The sequence below is a fragment of the Loxodonta africana genome, chromosome 4 (genome assembly GCF_030014295.1).
Source record: "Loxodonta africana isolate mLoxAfr1 chromosome 4, mLoxAfr1.hap2, whole genome shotgun sequence".
In the NCBI taxonomy this organism is placed as follows: domain Eukaryota; kingdom Metazoa; phylum Chordata; class Mammalia; order Proboscidea; family Elephantidae; genus Loxodonta; species Loxodonta africana.
The window spans coordinates 84788908-84808079 of record NC_087345.1 but is presented as its reverse complement, the minus strand read 5'-3'; the positions used below and the strand labels follow the sequence as shown (position 1 = coordinate 84808079).

At 37.4% G+C, this 19172-nt stretch overlaps 1 protein-coding gene across 1 annotated transcript; it reads left to right on the top strand.

The window, feature by feature from the left end:
* The first annotated feature begins 11579 nt into the window (after nucleotides 1-11579).
* Nucleotides 11580-12528, top strand: LOC135231391 (olfactory receptor 6C2-like). Its single transcript, XM_064285264.1, has one exon. It carries the CDS (start codon nucleotides 11593-11595, stop codon nucleotides 12526-12528), a length of 936 nt encoding a protein of 311 aa, XP_064141334.1. The 5' UTR covers nucleotides 11580-11592.
* The last annotated feature ends 6644 nt before the right edge of the window (nucleotides 12529-19172 follow it).

Sequence of the window (19172 nt, the reverse complement as noted above, 5' to 3'; positions counted from 1 at the left end):
CTGTAAATGACAACAACATCAGAACAGTAAAAGAGGGAATAAACGGTATAGGTATAGAACTTTCTAATGGAGAGGAAGGCAAGGTGATGTTAAGTAATAAAAGACTGGTTCAAACCTATGAAGAAAAGGGTAAATTCCAAGGTAACCACAAAGAAAGTTAATAAACCTACTTGGCAAAATAAAGAAGAAAAGCATGAAATCTCAATAAAAACAAAATTTACAAAAACAAAAGAAACGAAAAAGAAATCCACAAACAAAAGGAACTCAGCACAGGAGAGTAAGAAACAACAAAAAAACATTAGCACCACAAAAAAAAAAAAAAAAAAAAAAAAACTTCAAAATGACGGCAATAAACAGACAACTAGATAAAAAAAAAAAATTTTTATCAATAATTACACTGAATGTAAATGGCCTAAATGCACCCATAAAGAGACAAGAGTGACAGAATGAATAAAAAAAAAAAAAAACAGGATCAATCAATATGCTGTCTACAAGAGACACACCTTAGAAAAAATTTATTAAAAATTAAAGGATGGAAAAAAAGATATGAAGTAAACCACTACCAAAAAAAGAGCAGTAGTGGCAATACTAGTCTCAGATAAAATAGACTAACACATAAAAAAAAACCATAAAAGACAAAGAAGGGCACTGTATAATGATTAAAGGGATGATCCATCATGAAGACTTAACCATAATAAACATCTACACACACAATGACGGAGCTCCAAAATACATAAAAAACAACCACACTGAAGAGGGAAATTGACATTTCCACAATAATAGTAGGAGACTTCAACACACCACTCTTGGTAAAGGCCAGAACATCTAGAAAGAAGTTCAACAAAGATACAGAGGAACTAAAGGGTACAATCAGCCAACTTGACCTCACAGACATATATAGAACACTCCACACAATAGCTGCAAAATACTTTCCAAACACACATGGAATGTTCTCCAGAATAGACCACATCTTAGGCCACAGAGCAACCCTCAACAAAATCAAGAACATCGAGATAATACAAGCTATCTTCTCTGACCACAACACTATTGACATAAAAATTAACAACAGGAAGAGTAAAGAAAAAAAAAAAAGCAATTACATGGAAACTGAATAACACTCTGCTTAAAAACCACTGGAATCAGGGATAGAATAAAAAAATTCCTAGAATCAAACGAGAATAAAAACACATCATACCAAAACTTTTGGGACACAGCAAAGGCAGTTCTCAGAGGTCAATTTATAGCAATAGATGCACACATCAAAAAAGAAGGGACAGAATCAAAACATTAGGTGCTCAACTTGAACAAATAGAAAGCGAACAGCAAAAGCAGTCCACAGCCACCAAAAGAAAGGAAATAATAAAGAGCAGACCAGAAATAAATGAAATAGAGAATAGAAAAACAATACAAAGAATCAACAAAATCAAAAGCTGCTTCTTTGAAAGGATCGAAAAAATCGACAAACCACTGGCCAAATTGACAAAAGAAAAACAGAAGAGGAAGCACAATAACCCATATAAGAAATGAAATGGGTTCATTACAACAGGCCTGACTATGATAAAAAGGATCATAACAGACTATTATGAAAAACTACGAAAACCTAGAGGAAATGGACAGATTTCTAGAGACATACTACCAACCCAAACTAACACAAAATGACACTGAAAATCTGAACAGACCAATAACAAGAGATTGAAAAGGTAATAAAAAAAACTCCCAGTCAAAAAGAGCCCTCGCCCCGGATGGCTTCACTGAAGAATTCTACCAAATATTTAGAGAAGAGCTAACAACAGCACTACTCAAGCCATTTCAGAATATGGAAAAGGAAGCAACACTTCCAAATTCATTCTATGAAGCCAGCATGACCCTGATACCAAAACCAAGGTGCAACAAAAAAAAGGAAATTACAGACCAATATCTCTCATGAATATAGATGGAAAAATTCTCCACAAAATTCTAGCCAATAGAATTCAGTAGCATATCAAAAAAATAATTTACCGTGACCAAGTAGGATTCATACCAGGTATGAAGGGATGGTTCAATATTAAAAAATCAATCAGTGTAATCCACCATATAAATAAAAGGAAAGAAAATAATCACCTGATCATCTCAATTGATGCAGAAAAAATTTGACCAAGTCCAACACCCATTACTGATAAAAATTCTCAATAAAATAGGCCTAGGAGGTAAATTTCTCAACATACTAAAAGGCGTCTATGCAAAGTAAAGGGCCAAGATCATTCTTAACAGAGAGAGGCTGAAAACATTCCCCTTGAGTACAGAAGCAAGGCAAGGATGCCCTTTATCACCACTCATATTTATCATTGTGTTGTAAGTCCTAGCTAAAGCAATAAGGCAAGAAACAGAAATAAAGGGCATCCAAATTGGTAATGAAGACGTTAAGCTGTCCCTATTTGTGGATGATAAGATACTATGCATAGAAAGTCCAAAAGACTCCATGAGAAAACTACTGGAACTACTAAAAATATTCAGCATAGCAGCAGGATACAAGATAAATGAACAAAAAATCAGTTGGATTCCTAAATACCAATACAGAAAACAACGAAGAGGAAATCAGGAAAATAATGTCATTTATGACAAAACCTAAAAAAAAAAACTTGGAAATAAATCCAACGAGGGATGTAAAAGAGCTGTACAAAGAAAACTGCAAAACACTACTGCAAGAAACTAAAAGAGATCTACATAAATGGAAAAACATACCATGCTCATGGATAGGTAGACTCAACATTGTGAAAATGACAATTCTACTCAAAGCGATTTACAAATACAAAGCAATACCAATTGAAATACCAACAATATTCATTAAAGGGATGGAAAAACTTACTGTTAACTTTATATGGGAAGGGAAGAAACCTCACATAATAAAGCACTATTGAAGAAGAATAAAGTAGGAGGACATGCACTAGATGACCTCAGAAACTACTAAACAGCTAGAGTAGTCAAAACAGCCTGGTACTGGTACAATGACAGATACATTGACCAATGGAACAAAATCGAGAACCCAGATGTAAGTCCATCCACTTACAGTCATCTGAGCTTCAACAAGGGCCCAGAACCCATCAAATGGGGAAAAGAGAGTCTTTTTAACAAACAGTGCTAGCAAAACTGAATGTCCATCTGCAAAAAAATGAAAGAGGACCCAGACCTCACACCATATACAAAAACTAACTCAAAATGGATCAAAGACCTAAATATACAGCAAAAAACTATGAAGTTCATAAAAGAAAAAACAGGATCAATGCTAGGGGCCCTAATACACAGCATTAACAGGATACACACCACAACCAACAATACACAAACGCCATAAGTTGGATAACTGGGATCTTCTAAAAATTAAACACTTATGCCTATCAAAAGACTTCACCGAAAGAGTGAAAAGAGAACCTACAGACCGGGGGAAAAAAAATTGGCTATTAGAAATCAAACAAAGGTCTAATCTCTAAAATCTGCAAGAAAATCCAACACCTCTGCAACAAAAAGACAAAAACTCCAATTAAAAAATAGGCGAAGGAAATGAACAGACACTTAACTAAAGAAGACATTCAAGTGGTCTACAGACACATGAAGAAATGCTCGATATCACTAGCCATTACAAAAATGCAAATCAAAACACAATGGTATACCATCTCACCCAGGCATTAATGACATGAATCAAAAAAACAGGAAATAACGAACATTGGAGAGGCTATAGTGAGATTGGAACTCTTATGCACTGCTGGTGGGAAAGCAAATGATACAACCTTTTTGGAAAACAATATGGCGCTCCCTTAAAGAAATAGAAAACCATATGATCCAGCAATCCCACTTGTAGGAACATATTGTAGAAAAATAAGAGTCATCACACGAACAGACATATGCACATTCATGTTCATTGCAGCATTGTTCACAATAACAACAAATAAAGGAGACAACCTAGATGTCCATCAACAGATGAATGGATAAACAAACTGGTACATACACACAATGGAGTATTACACAATGATAAAGAACAATGACAAATCTGTGAGGCATTTCATAACCTGGATGAATCTGGAGGGTATTATGCTGAATGAAATAAGTCAGTCACAAAAGGACAAACATTGTATGAGACTGCTACTGTACCGAAAAGGCTTATATGCAAAAAGAAACAATCTTTGATGGTTATGGGGGAGGGAAGGGGTGGGGATAGAAAAACACTAAATAGACAATAGATAAGTGGTAACTTTTGTGAAGGGTAAGACAGTACAAAATCCCAGGGAAGCCAGCACAACTTGTACAAGGCAAGGTCATGGGAGCTCCATATTCACATCCAAACTCCATGTGGGACCAAATTGCTGGGCTAAGGGCTGTGGGGACCATGGTCTCAGGGAACATCTAGCTGAATTGGCATAACATAATAAAGAAAATATTCTACATTCTACTTTAGTGAGTAGTGTCTGAGGTCTTAAAAGCCTGTGAGCGGCCATCTAGTACACTCCACTGGTCTCGCCCCTTTGGGAGCAAGGAAAAATGAAGAAAACTAAAGATACAAGGGAAAGATTAGTCCAAAGGACTAACGAACCACATCTACCACAGCCTCCACCAGACTGAGTCTAGTAAAACTAGATGATACCCAGCTACCAGTACTGACTGCTCTGACAGGGATCACAGTAGATGGTCACAGACAGAGCTGGAGAAAAATGTAGAACAAAATTCTAACTCAAAAGGGAAGACCAGACTTGCTGGTCTTACAGAGACTGGAGAAACCCTGCGAGTGTGGCCCTGGGACACTCTTTCAGCTCAGTCATGAAGCCCCTCCTATGCTTCACTCTTCAGCCAAAGATTAGACAGACCCATAAAATAAAATGAAAGGGCGCACCAGCCCAGGGGCAAGGACTAGAAGGCAGGAGGGGACAGGAAAGCTCAAGTTTGAGAAGAGAGTGTTGACATGCAGTGGTGTTATTAACCAATGTCATAAAACAATATGTGTACTAACTGTTTAATGTGAAACTAGTTTGTTCTGTAAACCTTCATGTAAAATACAATCAAAAAAAGGTGAAAAAAAATCACGTTGTTCAGCAGAAAAAAAAATTAATTCAGGCATTGGTTAAAAAAAGGGAAAATAATCAGACAACTTTATTAACAGCTAAAAAATAGAAAAACATAAAATTCTGTTATGTGATAAAATGAGATGTATTTAAGCATATAAAAGTATATTTTTGTACCAGATCAAAAGATGTAGTTGCAAATGTTTATGCATTTATGAATAGCAGCTATACTATGTTGTTACTGTTGTTAGGTACCCTCGAGTCCATTCCGACTTATAGCAACCACATGTACAACAGAACAAAACACTGGCCAGTCCTGTGCCATCCTCAAAATCTTGTTATGCTTGAGACCATTGTTGCAGCCACCAGGTCAGTCCATCTCTTTGAGAATCTTCTCCTTTTTCACTGACACTATATCAAGCATGACGCTCTTCACCAAGAACTGACCCCTTGTGATAACATGTCCAAAGTATGTGAGATGAAGTCTTGCCATCCTTGTTTCTAATGAGCATTCTGGCTGTACTTGTTCCAAGACAGACTTGCTTGTTGTTCTGGCAGCCCATGGTACATGAAATATTTTTTACCAACACCATAAATAAAGGGCTTTAACTATTTTTAGCTCTTCCTTACTCTTGTCCAGCTTTCACATGTATATGAGGCAAATGAAAACACCATGGCTTGGGTCAGGCACACCTTAGTCCTTAAAGTAGCATCTTTGCTTTTTAACACTTTACAGATGTCTTTTCTCCAGCAGCTTTGCCCATTGCACTTTGTCCTTTGATTTCTTGACTGCTGCTTCCATGGGTGTTGATTGTGGATGCAAGTAAAATGAAATCCTTGACAACTTCAGACTTTTCTCCATTTATCATGATGATGCTTGTTGGTCCAGTTGTGAGGATTTTTGTTTTCTTTATGGTGTGGTGTAATACATACTGAAGGCTGTGGTCTTTGGTCTTCAGCAGTAAGTGCCTCAAGTCCTCTTCACTTTCAGCAAGCAAGGTTCTGTCATCTTCATAATGCAGGTTGTTAATGAGTCTTCCTCTAATCCCGATGCCCTGCCCCCTTCTTCTTCATATAGTCCAGTTTCTTGGATTATTTGCTCAGTATACAAATTGAATAAGTATGGTGAATTATACAACCTTGACACACACCTTCCCCATTTTAAGCCATGCAGTATCCCTTGGTTCTGTTCTTGGTCTACGTACAGGTTCCTCAGGAACACAATTAAGTGTTTAGGATTCTCAATCTTTGCAATGTTACCCATAATTTGCTATGATCCACAGAGTCGAATGCCCTTGCATAATCAATAAAACATCTTTCTGGTATTCTCTGCTTTCATCCAAGATCCATCTGACATCAGCAACGATATGCCTTGTTCCATGCCCTCTTCTGAATCTGGCTTGAATGTCTGGCAGTTCCCTGTTGACATACAGCTAAAACCACTTACGAATTCTCTTCCTCAAAATTTTATTTGTGTGTGATATTAATGACATTGTTCAATAATTTCCACATTTTCTTGTATCACATTTCTTTGGGATGGGTGTAAATATGCATTTCTTCCAGTTAGTTGGCCAGGTATCTGTCTTCCATATTTCTTGGCATCGATGAATGAGCACTTCCAGCACTGCATCTGTTTGTTGAAACATCTCAGTTGGTATTCCTTCAATTCCTGTAGCCTTGTTTTTCACCAGTGATCTCAGTGCAGCTTGGACCTCTTCCTTCAGTACCATAGGTTCTTGATCATATGCTACCTCCCAAAATGGTTGAATGTGGACCAAATCTCCTTGGTACAGTGATTCTGTATTTGTCTTTCTTTTTATTCTTCCTGCATCATTTAGACTTTTTCCTGTAGAATCAATCCTTCCATATTGCAACTCAAGGCTTGAATTTTTCCTTCATTTCTTTCAGCTTCAAAAATGTTGAACCTGTTCTTCCCTTTTGGTTTTCTTACTCCAGGTCTTTGCACATTTCATTATAACACTTCACTTTGTCTTCTTGAGCTGCCCTTTGAAATCTTCCGTTCATCTCTTTTACTTCATCATTTCTTCTTTTTGCCTTATGTGCTCGACGTTTAAGAGCAAGTTTCAGAGTCTCTTCTGATATCCGTTTTGGTCTTTTCTCTCTTTCCTGTCTTTTTAATGGACTCTTGCTTTCTTTATGTATGATGTCCTCAGTGTCATCCTTCAACTCATCTGGTCTCCAGTCGTTAATGTTTAATGCATCAAATCTATTCTTGAGATGGTATATATTCAGGTGGGATATACTCAACATTGTACTTTCAATCTCGTGGACTTGTTCTAATTTTCTTCAACTTCTACTTGAACTTGCATATGAGGAATGGATGTTCTGTTCCACAGTCGACTCCCAGTCTTGTTCTGACTGATGATATTGAGTTTTTCCATGATATTGAGTTTTCCCACAGATGTTGATCTGATTCTTGTGTATTCCATCTGGCAAAGTCCATGTATATAGTTGCCATTCATGTTGGTGAAAAAAGGCATTTGCAATGAAGAAGTTATTAATCTTGTAAAATTCTATCAGGTGATCTCTAGAGTCATTTCTATCACCAAGGCCATATTTTCCATATACCAATCATTCTTATTTGTTTCCAACTTGTGCATTCCAATTAACGGTAATTATCAATACATTGTGTTTGCACATTAGATCAATTTCAGACTGCAGAAGTTGGTAAAATCTTCAATTTCTTCGTCTTTGGCCTTAGTGATTGGTGCATAAATCTGAATAATAGTCTTATTAACTGATCCCCCTTGTAGGCATATGGATATTATCCTATCACTGTCAGCATTGTATTTCAGGATAGATCTTGAAATGTTGTTTTTGACGATGAACACAATGCCATTCCTCTTTAAGCTGTCGTTCCCGACATAGTAGACCATATGATTTTCTGATTTAAAATGGCTAATACCAGTCCATTTCAGTTCACTTATGCTTAGATATCAATGTTTATGCATTCCATTTCATTTTCGATGATTTCCAGTTTTCCTAGGTTCGTACTTCATACATTCCACCTTCTGATTATTAATGGATGTTTACAGCTGTTTCTTCTCATTTTGTGTTGTGCCACATCAACAAATGAAGGTCTGGAAGGCTTGGCTCCTTCCACGTCATCAAGGTCGACTCCACTTTGAGGAGGCAGCTTTTCCCCAGTCGTATTTTGAGTGCTTTCCAATGGGAGGAGTTCATCATCTGCCACTATATCAGACAATGTTCCCCTGTTATTCATGAGTTTTTTACTGGCTTTTTTTTTTTTTCAGAAGTAGACTGCCAGGTCCTTCTTCATAGTCTGTCTTAGTCTGAAAGCTGAGCTGAAACTTCTCCATCATGGCTTACTCTGCTGGTTGTTGAATACCAGTGGCATAGCTTCCAGCATCACAGCAAAATGCAAGTCCCCACAGTATGACAAACCGACAGATGGGTGGGCAGCTAAAATATAGTGGCTGTATTTGAAGAAATAAAAACTTGGAAAGATAAGGTCTGTAGTGTATCAACACTCATGGAAGCAGCATCAGGGAATCAAAGAACACATTGCATTGAGCAAATTTGCTGCAAAAGATCTCTTTAAATTGGTAAAAAGGTGTCACTTTGAGGAATAAGGTGTGGATGACCCAAGCCATGATATTTTCAGTCACCTTATATGCATGGAAAGCTAGACAATGAATTAAAAAAAAAAAAAACCAGTGCCGTCGAGTCAATTCCGACTCATAGTGACCCTATAGGACAGAGTAGAACTGTCCCATAGAGTTTCCAATGAGCACCTGGCAGATTGGAACTCCCGATCCTTTAGTTAGTAGCTGTAGCACTTAGCCACTACACCACCAGGGGTTCCAACTTGATAATTTTGAATTATGGTGTTGGCAAAGCATGTTGAATATACCATGGACTGTCAGAAGAACAAACAAGGATCTTTTGGAAGAAATACATCCAGAGTACTTCTTGGAAGCCAAAATGGGGAGACTTTGTCTCATGTAATTTGGGTGTGTTATCAGGAAGGATCAGTTCCTGGAGAAAGACATTATGCTTGGTAGAGAAGAGGGTCATCAAAAAAGAAGAAGACCCGGTAAGAGATGAATTGACACAGTGGCTGCAACAATGGGCTCAAGCGTAACATCAGTTGTGAGGATGGGACAGGACTGGGTTGTGTTTTGTTCTGTTGTACATAGGGTTGCTAGGAGTCAGAGCCAACTTGATGGCACCAGAAAACAATGATCTGAAGAAATAAAATTTCTGAAAGATAAGGTCTGTAATGTAAGCAGAAGTTTTATATAATTGTGTAAACTTTTCCTCTTGCTTATCTGATTAAAATTATCCAGTGATAATAAAGTATTAATATCATATAATAAAGGATTAAAATCATATAACAAAGAATGTAAAATATTCCAAATGCCTTAGTAGATGTAAGTTTTTTTTTTTTTTTTAATTGGTTGATTTAAATTATATACTTATCCTCCTACCACATTTATGGTACTGCTGTATTATCCTCCTATCTCCAAGGACATAGTCTCCCTGAAGACTGTGTTACTTGTTTTCTTTGCCAAATTTTCTTGCTCAGAAAATTCGTTAATGACTTTCAATGTATGTCGCCAGGGACCTTTATTTTTTTCACTTCATTGCATGTTCAACAATTAAAAAATAAAAATAAAAAGGGTTATGCCTTATATTATAAAATCATTTCTCACTCTCTTGACGTTTTGGAGTGTCGATTTCTCCAATGGAGGATAAAGTTCATGACATACCCCAGCTCTTAGAGATAACTTATTTTCTATTCAGTGACGGAGATAGTAAAAATGTACTGGGGCTGGTAATAGTACTAAGCACATTGTGAGGAAGACTGCCCTATATGTCAGCATGGAAATTGCTGGGAGCTCTAGGCATTGCCCTACCTGCCAGTGAATGTGAAGACGCGGATGTCTTTATAAAAATATCACTTTTCACATTGCATTTTTAATATTGCTATGTTTAAACAACCAACAGAAACTCCAATTTGCTAACAGAAGAGTAAGTACGATAAAGTGTGCTTCTTTGATTGTAATTCCTTTTTTAGCATCTAGGTCATATTTTTCTCTGGAAAACAAAATGAATTTCAAAGATAATACATTTTTTCTATGTATCCAAGTCATGCAATCTCAGTTTTCATAATGAATTTATCTTGTAGAGGTAAATGTCATCATTTGGGAGACTTTTACACATAAGATACAGATAATGTGTATCTAATTTAATAAAAGAAATATTGAGTGAAACTCTGGCTATGCATTCAAACAAAATTAAAAATAGTAAAATACTTCTGTATGTACAGTAATATATAAGCATATCCCTGTACTCTACACCCCCTGTTGGCTGAAGTGGCAGCATCTCATTACAGATTCCGATGTTCATTTTGAACATCTGATTGAAAGAGAGAATAAACAAAAATTAGTTACACTTTAGTGTTAATTTGCATGTCACTTTATTATATTGTAAGTTTTGGACTTGACAGCACCAAATAACAACAAAATAACAATATCTTGGGGAGAAAAAGATATATTTTGATGATTCAGAAATGCTCAAATTTTAAAAGGTTGAGTAAGAGTTCACAGGGATGCACACATTACCTGAGAAAATAGAAGACTGGAGAGAGATGGACTACAAAAAAGACAAAAATAAAAATAACTCTCCTACATCTCAATTTAATATAAGTAATTGATATTTGCTCAATGACAGATTAAATTCAATGAGACTGTTCTAACTTTCAGGTTGATTATGAGCCTCGGTCAATGTCCAGGGCAAATGGTCACAGCTAACTCTGCCCCTATCTCAGTAAGGACACAGAAAGTTAAGCAATAAAGTAAAACTGCTCATAAAACAAATAAATTGAGTACACACGGAAAAAAATTTTTTCCTAGTCATTGATGTCAGAAAACTTCAAGCCTTGAGATATTGATTGTATATTGGAAATGTTTGAGTCCCTATTGGTGTAATTCATGGTTCAAGCTTGAGAAAAATCTGTACAGCAGATTATCACAAACTCAGAATCTAAAGGTTCTTGACCTCTGACTTAAATATCTTATTATTAGGCAAAAGTGGCAACAATGGAGAGAGAAATAATTCATTGACTAGAATATCAGGGAGGGAAGAAGAGCTGTCACCATTATGTCAACAATAAATGTAATGTACATATTCAGTGACGACAATGTACTTAAGCAGAAAAAAAGCTGTATTGTGTTGGGTGGAACCACAGGACTTAGGGTTGTTTGTAGGAATAAAACACATTTGTCCTAAAACCGAAGCAGAAAACAAAAATCTTTTTTTTTTTTTGTAATGAAGACCTCAAACTCTACTCTAGATTCTATGTAGTGAGCCCAGGTATCTGTTATGTATTAGCATTGTTTAAAAAAATAATAATAAAATAAAAGACTCATATGTCAAGAAAAGACATGAAATCAGTGATGAAATTTTCTGATACAAAGAATAAAAGGCTAAATATATAGAATATTTAACAGTTAAAATAATTTATAATAAAATTTCTCCAAACAGCAGATGCAGATTAGACAGAAGGCAGAAGTCAGTGATGAGAAACGGCACAGTAACATCATTCATTCTGCTGGGACTGACTGATGACCCTCAGCTGCAGGTTCTGATTTTTATCTTTCTCTTTCTCACCTACAGGTTGAGTGTAACTGGGAACCTGACCATCATCACCTTCACCTTTGTGGATTCCCACCTGAAAACACCTATATACTTTTTCTTAAAAAATTTTTCCTTCTTAGAGATCTCATTCACCTCTGCTTGTATTCCTAGATACTTGTATAACATAGCAACAGGTAACAAGGTCATTACCTATAATGCCTGTATGAGCCAAGTGTTTTTTACCGACATTTGTGGAACAACAGAATTTTTCCTCCTGGCCGCCATGTCCTATGATCGCTATGTGGCCATCTGCAAACCCTTGCATTACATGACCATTGTGAGCAGCAGAGTCTGCGGGATTCTCATTACCTGTTGTTGGATGGCTGGTTTCTGTGTAATATTCCCACTAATATGCCTTTGTTTAAATCTGGAGTTTTGTAATTCTAATGTGCTTGACCATTTTGCCTGTGATGCATTTCCCCTTGTGAAAATCTCATGCTCAAACACATGGATTATAGAACAGACTGTTATCATCTCTGCTGTGCTGACCCTAAATATGACTCTTACTTGTGTAGTTCTGTCATATGGTAGCATAATCAGGACAATATTTAGATTCCCCACAGTACAACAAAGGAAAAAGGCCTTTTCAACTTGTTCTTCCCACATGATTGTGGTTTCCATCACCTATGGCACATGCATTTTCATCTGTATGAATCCAACAGCGAAGGAAGAAGTGACCATTAATAAATTGGTTTCACTGCTTATTTCTTCTGTTTCCCCAGCTTTGAACCCATTTATTTATACCCTGAGGAATAATCAAGTTAAGAAAGCTTTCAAGGGCTCATTTGAAAGGCTTGCATTGTTCTCAACTAAGTAAAAGAAAAAATTTTTTTTTTTTATTTCAAAGAACAGATCAATGGCCTCAGACATTCTTCCTTGAAGTTTATAACTTTTTTTTTTTTAACAATCTATACTTTAGCTCCTTTTGAATGATCTTCAGCAAAATTTTACTGGCACGTAATATTAATGATATTATTAGATAATTTCTCCATTTGGTTGCATCACGTTTTTTGGGAATAGGCATAAATATCCATCTCTCCAAGTCGGTTGGCCTGGTAGCTGTCTTCCAAAGTTCGTGACATAGATGAGTGAGCACTTCCAGTGTTACATCCATTTTTTGAAACATCTCAATTGGTATTCCATCCATTCATGGAATCTTGATTTTTGACAATGCTTTCAGTGCAGCTTGGAATTCTTCCTTTAGTAACATTGGTTCTTGATCATATATTACCTCCTGAAATAGTTGAATGTTAACCAGTTTTTTTTGGTATTGCTTCCGTCTTCTTTTGATGCTTCCTACGTTCTTCAATATTTTGCCCATTGAATCCTTCAATATTGCAATTCGATGGTTGAATTTTTTCCTTAGTTCTTTCAGCTTAAGAAATGCTGAGTGTGTTCTTCCCTTTGGTTTTCTAACCAAGTATTTGCACATTTCATTGTAATACTTTGTCTCCTGGAGCTGTCCTTTGAAATTTCCTGTTCAGCTCTTTTACTTCATCATTTCTTCCTTTCCCTTTAGCTGCTCTATGTTCAAGAGTAATTTTCAGAGTCTCTCTGACATTCTTTTTGGCCTTTTCTTTCGTTTCCATCTCTTTAATGACCTCATGCTTTCTTCATGTATGACGTCCTCAATGTCATTCCACAACGTGTCTGATCTTAGGTCATTAGTGCTCAACACATCAAATCTATTCTTGAGATGGTCTCCAAATTTAGATGTGATGTAGTCAAAGTCATATTTCAGCTCTTGTGGACTTGTTTTAATTTCATCAGCTACAACTTCAACGTGCATATGAGCAATTGATGGACTTTTCCATAATTGGCCCCTGGCCTTGTTTTTAATGAATACTGAGCTTTTCCATTGTCTCCGCCCACAGATGTAGATGTAGTTGATCTGATTCATGCGTATTCCATCTGGCAAAGTCCACCTGTATAGCTGCTGTTTTTGTTGGTGGAAAAGGTATCAAGTGATCTCTGGCATGTTTTCTTTCACCAAGGCCATATTTTGGAACAACTGATCTTTCTTTAGTTCCAACTTTGGCATTACAATCACCAGTAATTATCAATGCATCCTGATAGCATGTCCTATCAGGTTTGGACTGCAGAAGTTGGTAAAAATCTTTAATTTCTTCATCTTAGGCCTTAGTGGTTGGTGCATAGCTTTGAAAAATAGTCTTATTAACTGATCTTTTTTGTAGGCTTACAGATAATTATCTTACCGCTGACAGCACTGTCCTTCAGGATAAATCCTGGGTCATTAACAACCTCGGTTAGGCAGATGACACAACCTTGCTTGCTGAAAGTGAAGAGAACTTGAAGTACTTACTAATGAAGATCACAGACCACAGCTTTCAGTATGAATTACACCTCAACATGAAGAAAACAAAAATCCTCACAACTGCTCTTTAAAGTATTAAAAAGCAAAAATGTCACCCTGAAGACTAAGGTTGGCCTGATCCAAGCCATGGTGTTTTCAATCACCTCATATGCATGTGAAAGCTGAACAATGAATAAGGAAGACCAAAGGATTGATGCCTTTGAATGTGATGTTGGCAAAGAATATTGAATATTTCAAGGACTGACAAAGGAAAGAACAAATCTGTGTTGGTGAAGTACAACAGTACATCCTTAGAAGCAAGGATGGTGAGAGTGTATCTTACATACTTTGGGCATGTTGTCAGGAGGGATCAGTCCCCGGAGCAGGACAGCACACTTGTTAAGTAGAGGGTCAGTGAAAAAGAGGAAGATCCTCAATGAGATGGTTTGACACAGTAGCTGCAACAATGGGCCTAAGCATAACAGTGACTGTGAGGATAGCCCTGGACCAGGCAGTGTTTTGTTCTGTTGTATACAGGGTTGCTTTGAGTCAGAGCTTTCTCAACAATACCTCGCAGTGACAACAAAACCATATTTCCGCAACTCTCAACACTTCTTTAAAATAGCTTCTATGAATCCTGGTTAAGCCATTCTCTTATCTTTGTTTTCCAAAGCAATATCTGAAAATGTTTTTGTATCTCATTAAGAGAACAGGTAAATAGAGTTCCCAAAAACATTTTTTTTTGGAATGAAATCAACTTCATAATATTAAATTTTAAGATATAATAAAGCCATTAGTCTGAAAAATACAGGGTAAAATTCATTGTTTTACACAAATATATGTAGTAATAATATCCAAACACATGAAACAAGAGTAATCTTATATGAACACTCTAAAAAGAATGAATAATGCCATGTAATGTAAAAATATGAACAATAGTTTAGAAAGAGAATAATAGTACTTTCCAAATTGAGAAATTAGAGAATTATGGAAGTCTGAACTATTACTATTACAAACATATGGAAATGCTGAATTAAATTTAATAAAATATTCTTTTGAATCTATATCCAAAAGCATTGCAGAGTTGTAAATTGATGGCATCGGAAATAAAGATGCAATTAAAAATTGAGCTACAATCTGTAAATTGACTGGTAGATGTTAAGGCGATCATAGGTTGGAGGGTGAGAGTGGGACAGGAGAGGGGGTTGCATTGTGGATCCCAGGGATTTAGGATTAAAGTCTCAGGTTCATTGTGGTGAGAGCACTTGGAATGATTGAATAGCATAAAGTCAAAACTGTCAAATTTTTTCATACTTAATGAAAGTTTGGATTATATCCATGCTCATTTTCACAGAAAGATAAACCTTTTATTTTTCTTTCTTTCTTTCTGAAAAATACTGTCTGCTGCTTTTAAGGCCATGTGTCATGGGAAAAAATACTATCAATGTATTTAATACATTAAGTCTATTAATTACAAATTAAGCTTTTGAAATCCAAATTCTCTTAGAGCAATATAAACGCTCAGATATAAAAAATTGAAAAACCACACAAATATAATTCATTGGAAATTAAGGTATTCACTTCTAATTAACTAAATACTATCAGGATCTATATTAAACAATGCAGGAAGCATTAAAAGAAGATGGAATAAATACATAGAGGTGCTACACCAAAAAGAACTGGTCGACATTCAACGATTTCAGGAGGTAACATATAATCAGGAACCCATGGTACTGAAGGAAGAAGTGCAAGCCGCACTGAAGGCATTGTCGAAAAACAAAGCTCTGGGAATTTATGGAATACCAATTGAAATGATTCAACAAACAGATGCAGTGCTGGAAGTGCTCACTCATCTATGCTGAGAAATTTGGAAGACAGCTGCCTGGCCATCACACCGGAAGAAATCCATATTTACGCCTATTCCCAAGAAAAGTGATCCAACCAAATGCAGAAATTATTGAACAATATCCTTAACATCACATGCAAGCAAAATTTTGCTGAAGATAACTCAAAAGCAGCTGCAGCGGTATATCGAAAGGGAACTGCCAGAAATTCAGGCTGAGTTTAGAAGAGGACACAGAACCTGGAATATCATTGCTGATGTCAGATTGATACCAGCTGCAAGCAGAGAATGCTAGAAAGATGTTTAAATGTGTTTTATTGACTATGTAAAGGCATTTGACTGTGTAGATCATAACAAATTACGTACAGCATTGGGGAGAACGGAAATTCCAGAACACTTAATGAGGAATCTGTACGCCGATGGCGAGGTAGTCATTCAAAAAGAACAAGAGAATTATGCATGGTTTAAAGTCAGGAAAGACGTGCTTTAGGGTTGTATCATTTAACCATATCTATTCAATCTGTATGATGAGCAAATAATCCGAGAAGCTGGACTATATGAAGAAGAATGGGGCATCAGGATTGGAGGAATACTCATTAACAACCTGAGTTAGGCGATGGCACAACCTTGTTTGCTGAAAGTGAAGAAAACTTGGAGCACTTACTGATGAAGATCAAAGACCACAGCCTTCAGCATGGACTACACCTCAACATAAAGAAAAAAACAAAATCCTCACAACTGGACCAATATGCAACATCATGACAAAAAGAAACAAGTTTGAAGTTGTCAAGTATTTCATTTTACTTGGATCCACAAGCAACACCTATGAAAGCAGCAGTCAAGAGATCAAAGGACAAATTGCATTGGGCAAAGCTGTTGGAAATGATGTCTATAAAGTATTAAAAAGCAAAGAAGCCACTTTAAGGGCTAAGGTGTGCCTGACCCAAGCCATGGTGTTTTCATTTGCCTCATATGCATGTGAAAGCTGGGCAAGAGTAAGGAAGAGCTAAAAAGAATTAATGCCTTTTAATTATGGTGTTGGTAAAAAATATTGCATATACCATGGGCTGCCAGAACAACAAGCAAGTCTGTCTTGGAACAAGTACAGCCAGAATGCTCATTAGAAACAAGAATGGTAAGACTTCGTCTCACAAACTTTGGACATGTTATCACAAGGGACCAGTCCTTGGTGAAGGGCGTCATGCTTGATATAGTATCAACGAAAAAGGGAAAGATCCTCAAAGAGATGGACCGACACAGTGACTGCAACAATGGGCTCGAGCCTAACAAGATTTTGAGGATGGCGCAGGACCAGACACCTAACAACAACAATATCCAGAATCTAATCAAAAGCAGATACTGTATTACAAATTATTTGGAGCATTGAAAAAGCTATAATCAGAAGGATTTCTGTTATCATAAGTATATTCATTACTTAGAAAAAATGTAAACTAGACCAAAAGAGAAGAATTTACTCTAATAAATGTGGAAGAAAGTAAAAAATAAGTGAAACTATAATTTAGTAAAGGTAAAAAGTGAAATCAATTAAATAAGTTAACGAAATTCAAAAGCCATTCTCTTTAAAGTCAAACAGAGATAAGACCCCATGCCAGTGAATGTGAATGAATAAAAAAACAAGTAAAAACTTAGTATTTCATAGGAAGATTTTGTAAATGCAACAAGATGAGAAGAAAAAATAATCAATATAAATATGGGAACTAACACCTGAAATTATTGCATTTAAGTGATTATAAAGTTTTATTTCACATTTTACTTCTCTGAAATGGAGATATGTCACCATAAAATAGCACCTAGAGTCATTCAGAGTTTAATTTACAACCTTTTCTTTCAGTTACTAGTACATAAAATAATGGCATACCTCACAACTGATGGTGCCTTAAAATTGATTAATTGTGGCATATCCTTTTTCCCCTGAAGACATTCTTACATATCCTGGTAACTTAAGAAGGAGGGGGCCAAGATGGCTGACTAGGTAGACGCTACCTCGGATCCCTCTTGCAACAAAGACTAGGAAAAACAAGTGAATCGATTACATACACAACAATCTACAAACCCTGAACAATAAACACAGATTTAAAGAGTTGACCTGAGTGACAGAGACGGAGAACGAACAACTACGGGGAAGCAGCGACTGTTTTTGGAGCCTGGAGCCAGCGTCCCAGTCACGTAACCTTGGCACCAGGCTTAGGACTGGGCATAGGGGAGCTGAACAGAACTTCTTGTGAATGCACAAACACGGGGCACAGTCCTACCCCCCTGAACTGACCTCGGGAGGGGGCCCAGCTGGTCCGCGGGGGCGGCGCCGGTACAGGGCTGCAGGGAGGAGAAGTCGCTGGGAGGCAGTGACTGGTTTTGGAGCCGGGAGTGCAGCATCCCAGCTGGGGAACCTTGACGCTGGGCTTTGGACTGGCAGCGGAGGAATTGACCGCGGCTTCTGCGGGCCAGACCGTTGGGGGCAATCTCTACCCAGCCAGCACACTTAGGCGACTCGCCCCTCGGGAATCTCAGATAAAATAGTCATCCCAAGCAAGATAAGCCACTTTGGCTATATCCCGGGGTGCTACTCTCTCCTGTTTTTCTGAAATCACCCCTCCCCTTCCCAGGCGGCTTCATTAACATTGGAATTTCCTGAGCCAGAGGGAGAAGGGCTCCGGCTCCACGGCTTTTCTTTTCCCTTTTCCCTTTTTTTTTTTTTGGTCTTTTCCTAACCCATTCTTCCGGCCTGAGAGAAGCAACCACAAAAAACCCAGGGACCAAAAATCCTTCCCTAATGGGACTAAAAACACCGGGAGTGCAGCGTCCCAGCCGGGGAAACTTGACGCTGGATTTTGGACTAGCAGCGGAGGGACTGACCGTGGCTTCTGCAGGCCAGACCCTCAGGGGCAATCTCTACCCAGCCAGCACACATAGGTGACACGTCCCTCGGGAATCTCAGAAAAAATAGTCATCCCAAGCAAGATAAGCCACTTTGGCTATATCCCGGGGTGCTACTCTCTCCTGTTTTCCTGAACCCTCCCCTCCCCTTCCCAGGCGGCTTCATTAACATTGGAATTTCCTGAGCCAGAGGGAGAACGGCTCCGTGGCTTTTCTTTTCTTTTCTTTTTTTTTTTTTTTTTTGGTCTTTTCCTAACCCATTCTTCCGGCCTGAGAGAAGGAACCACAAAAAACCCAGGGACCAAAAACGCTTCCCTAATTGGACTAAAAACACAGAACCAGCTCCAGCCAAGCATATATGATCCATAGCTCGGGCTTTTATCCCTACAGGGAACAAGGTGGCTATTAT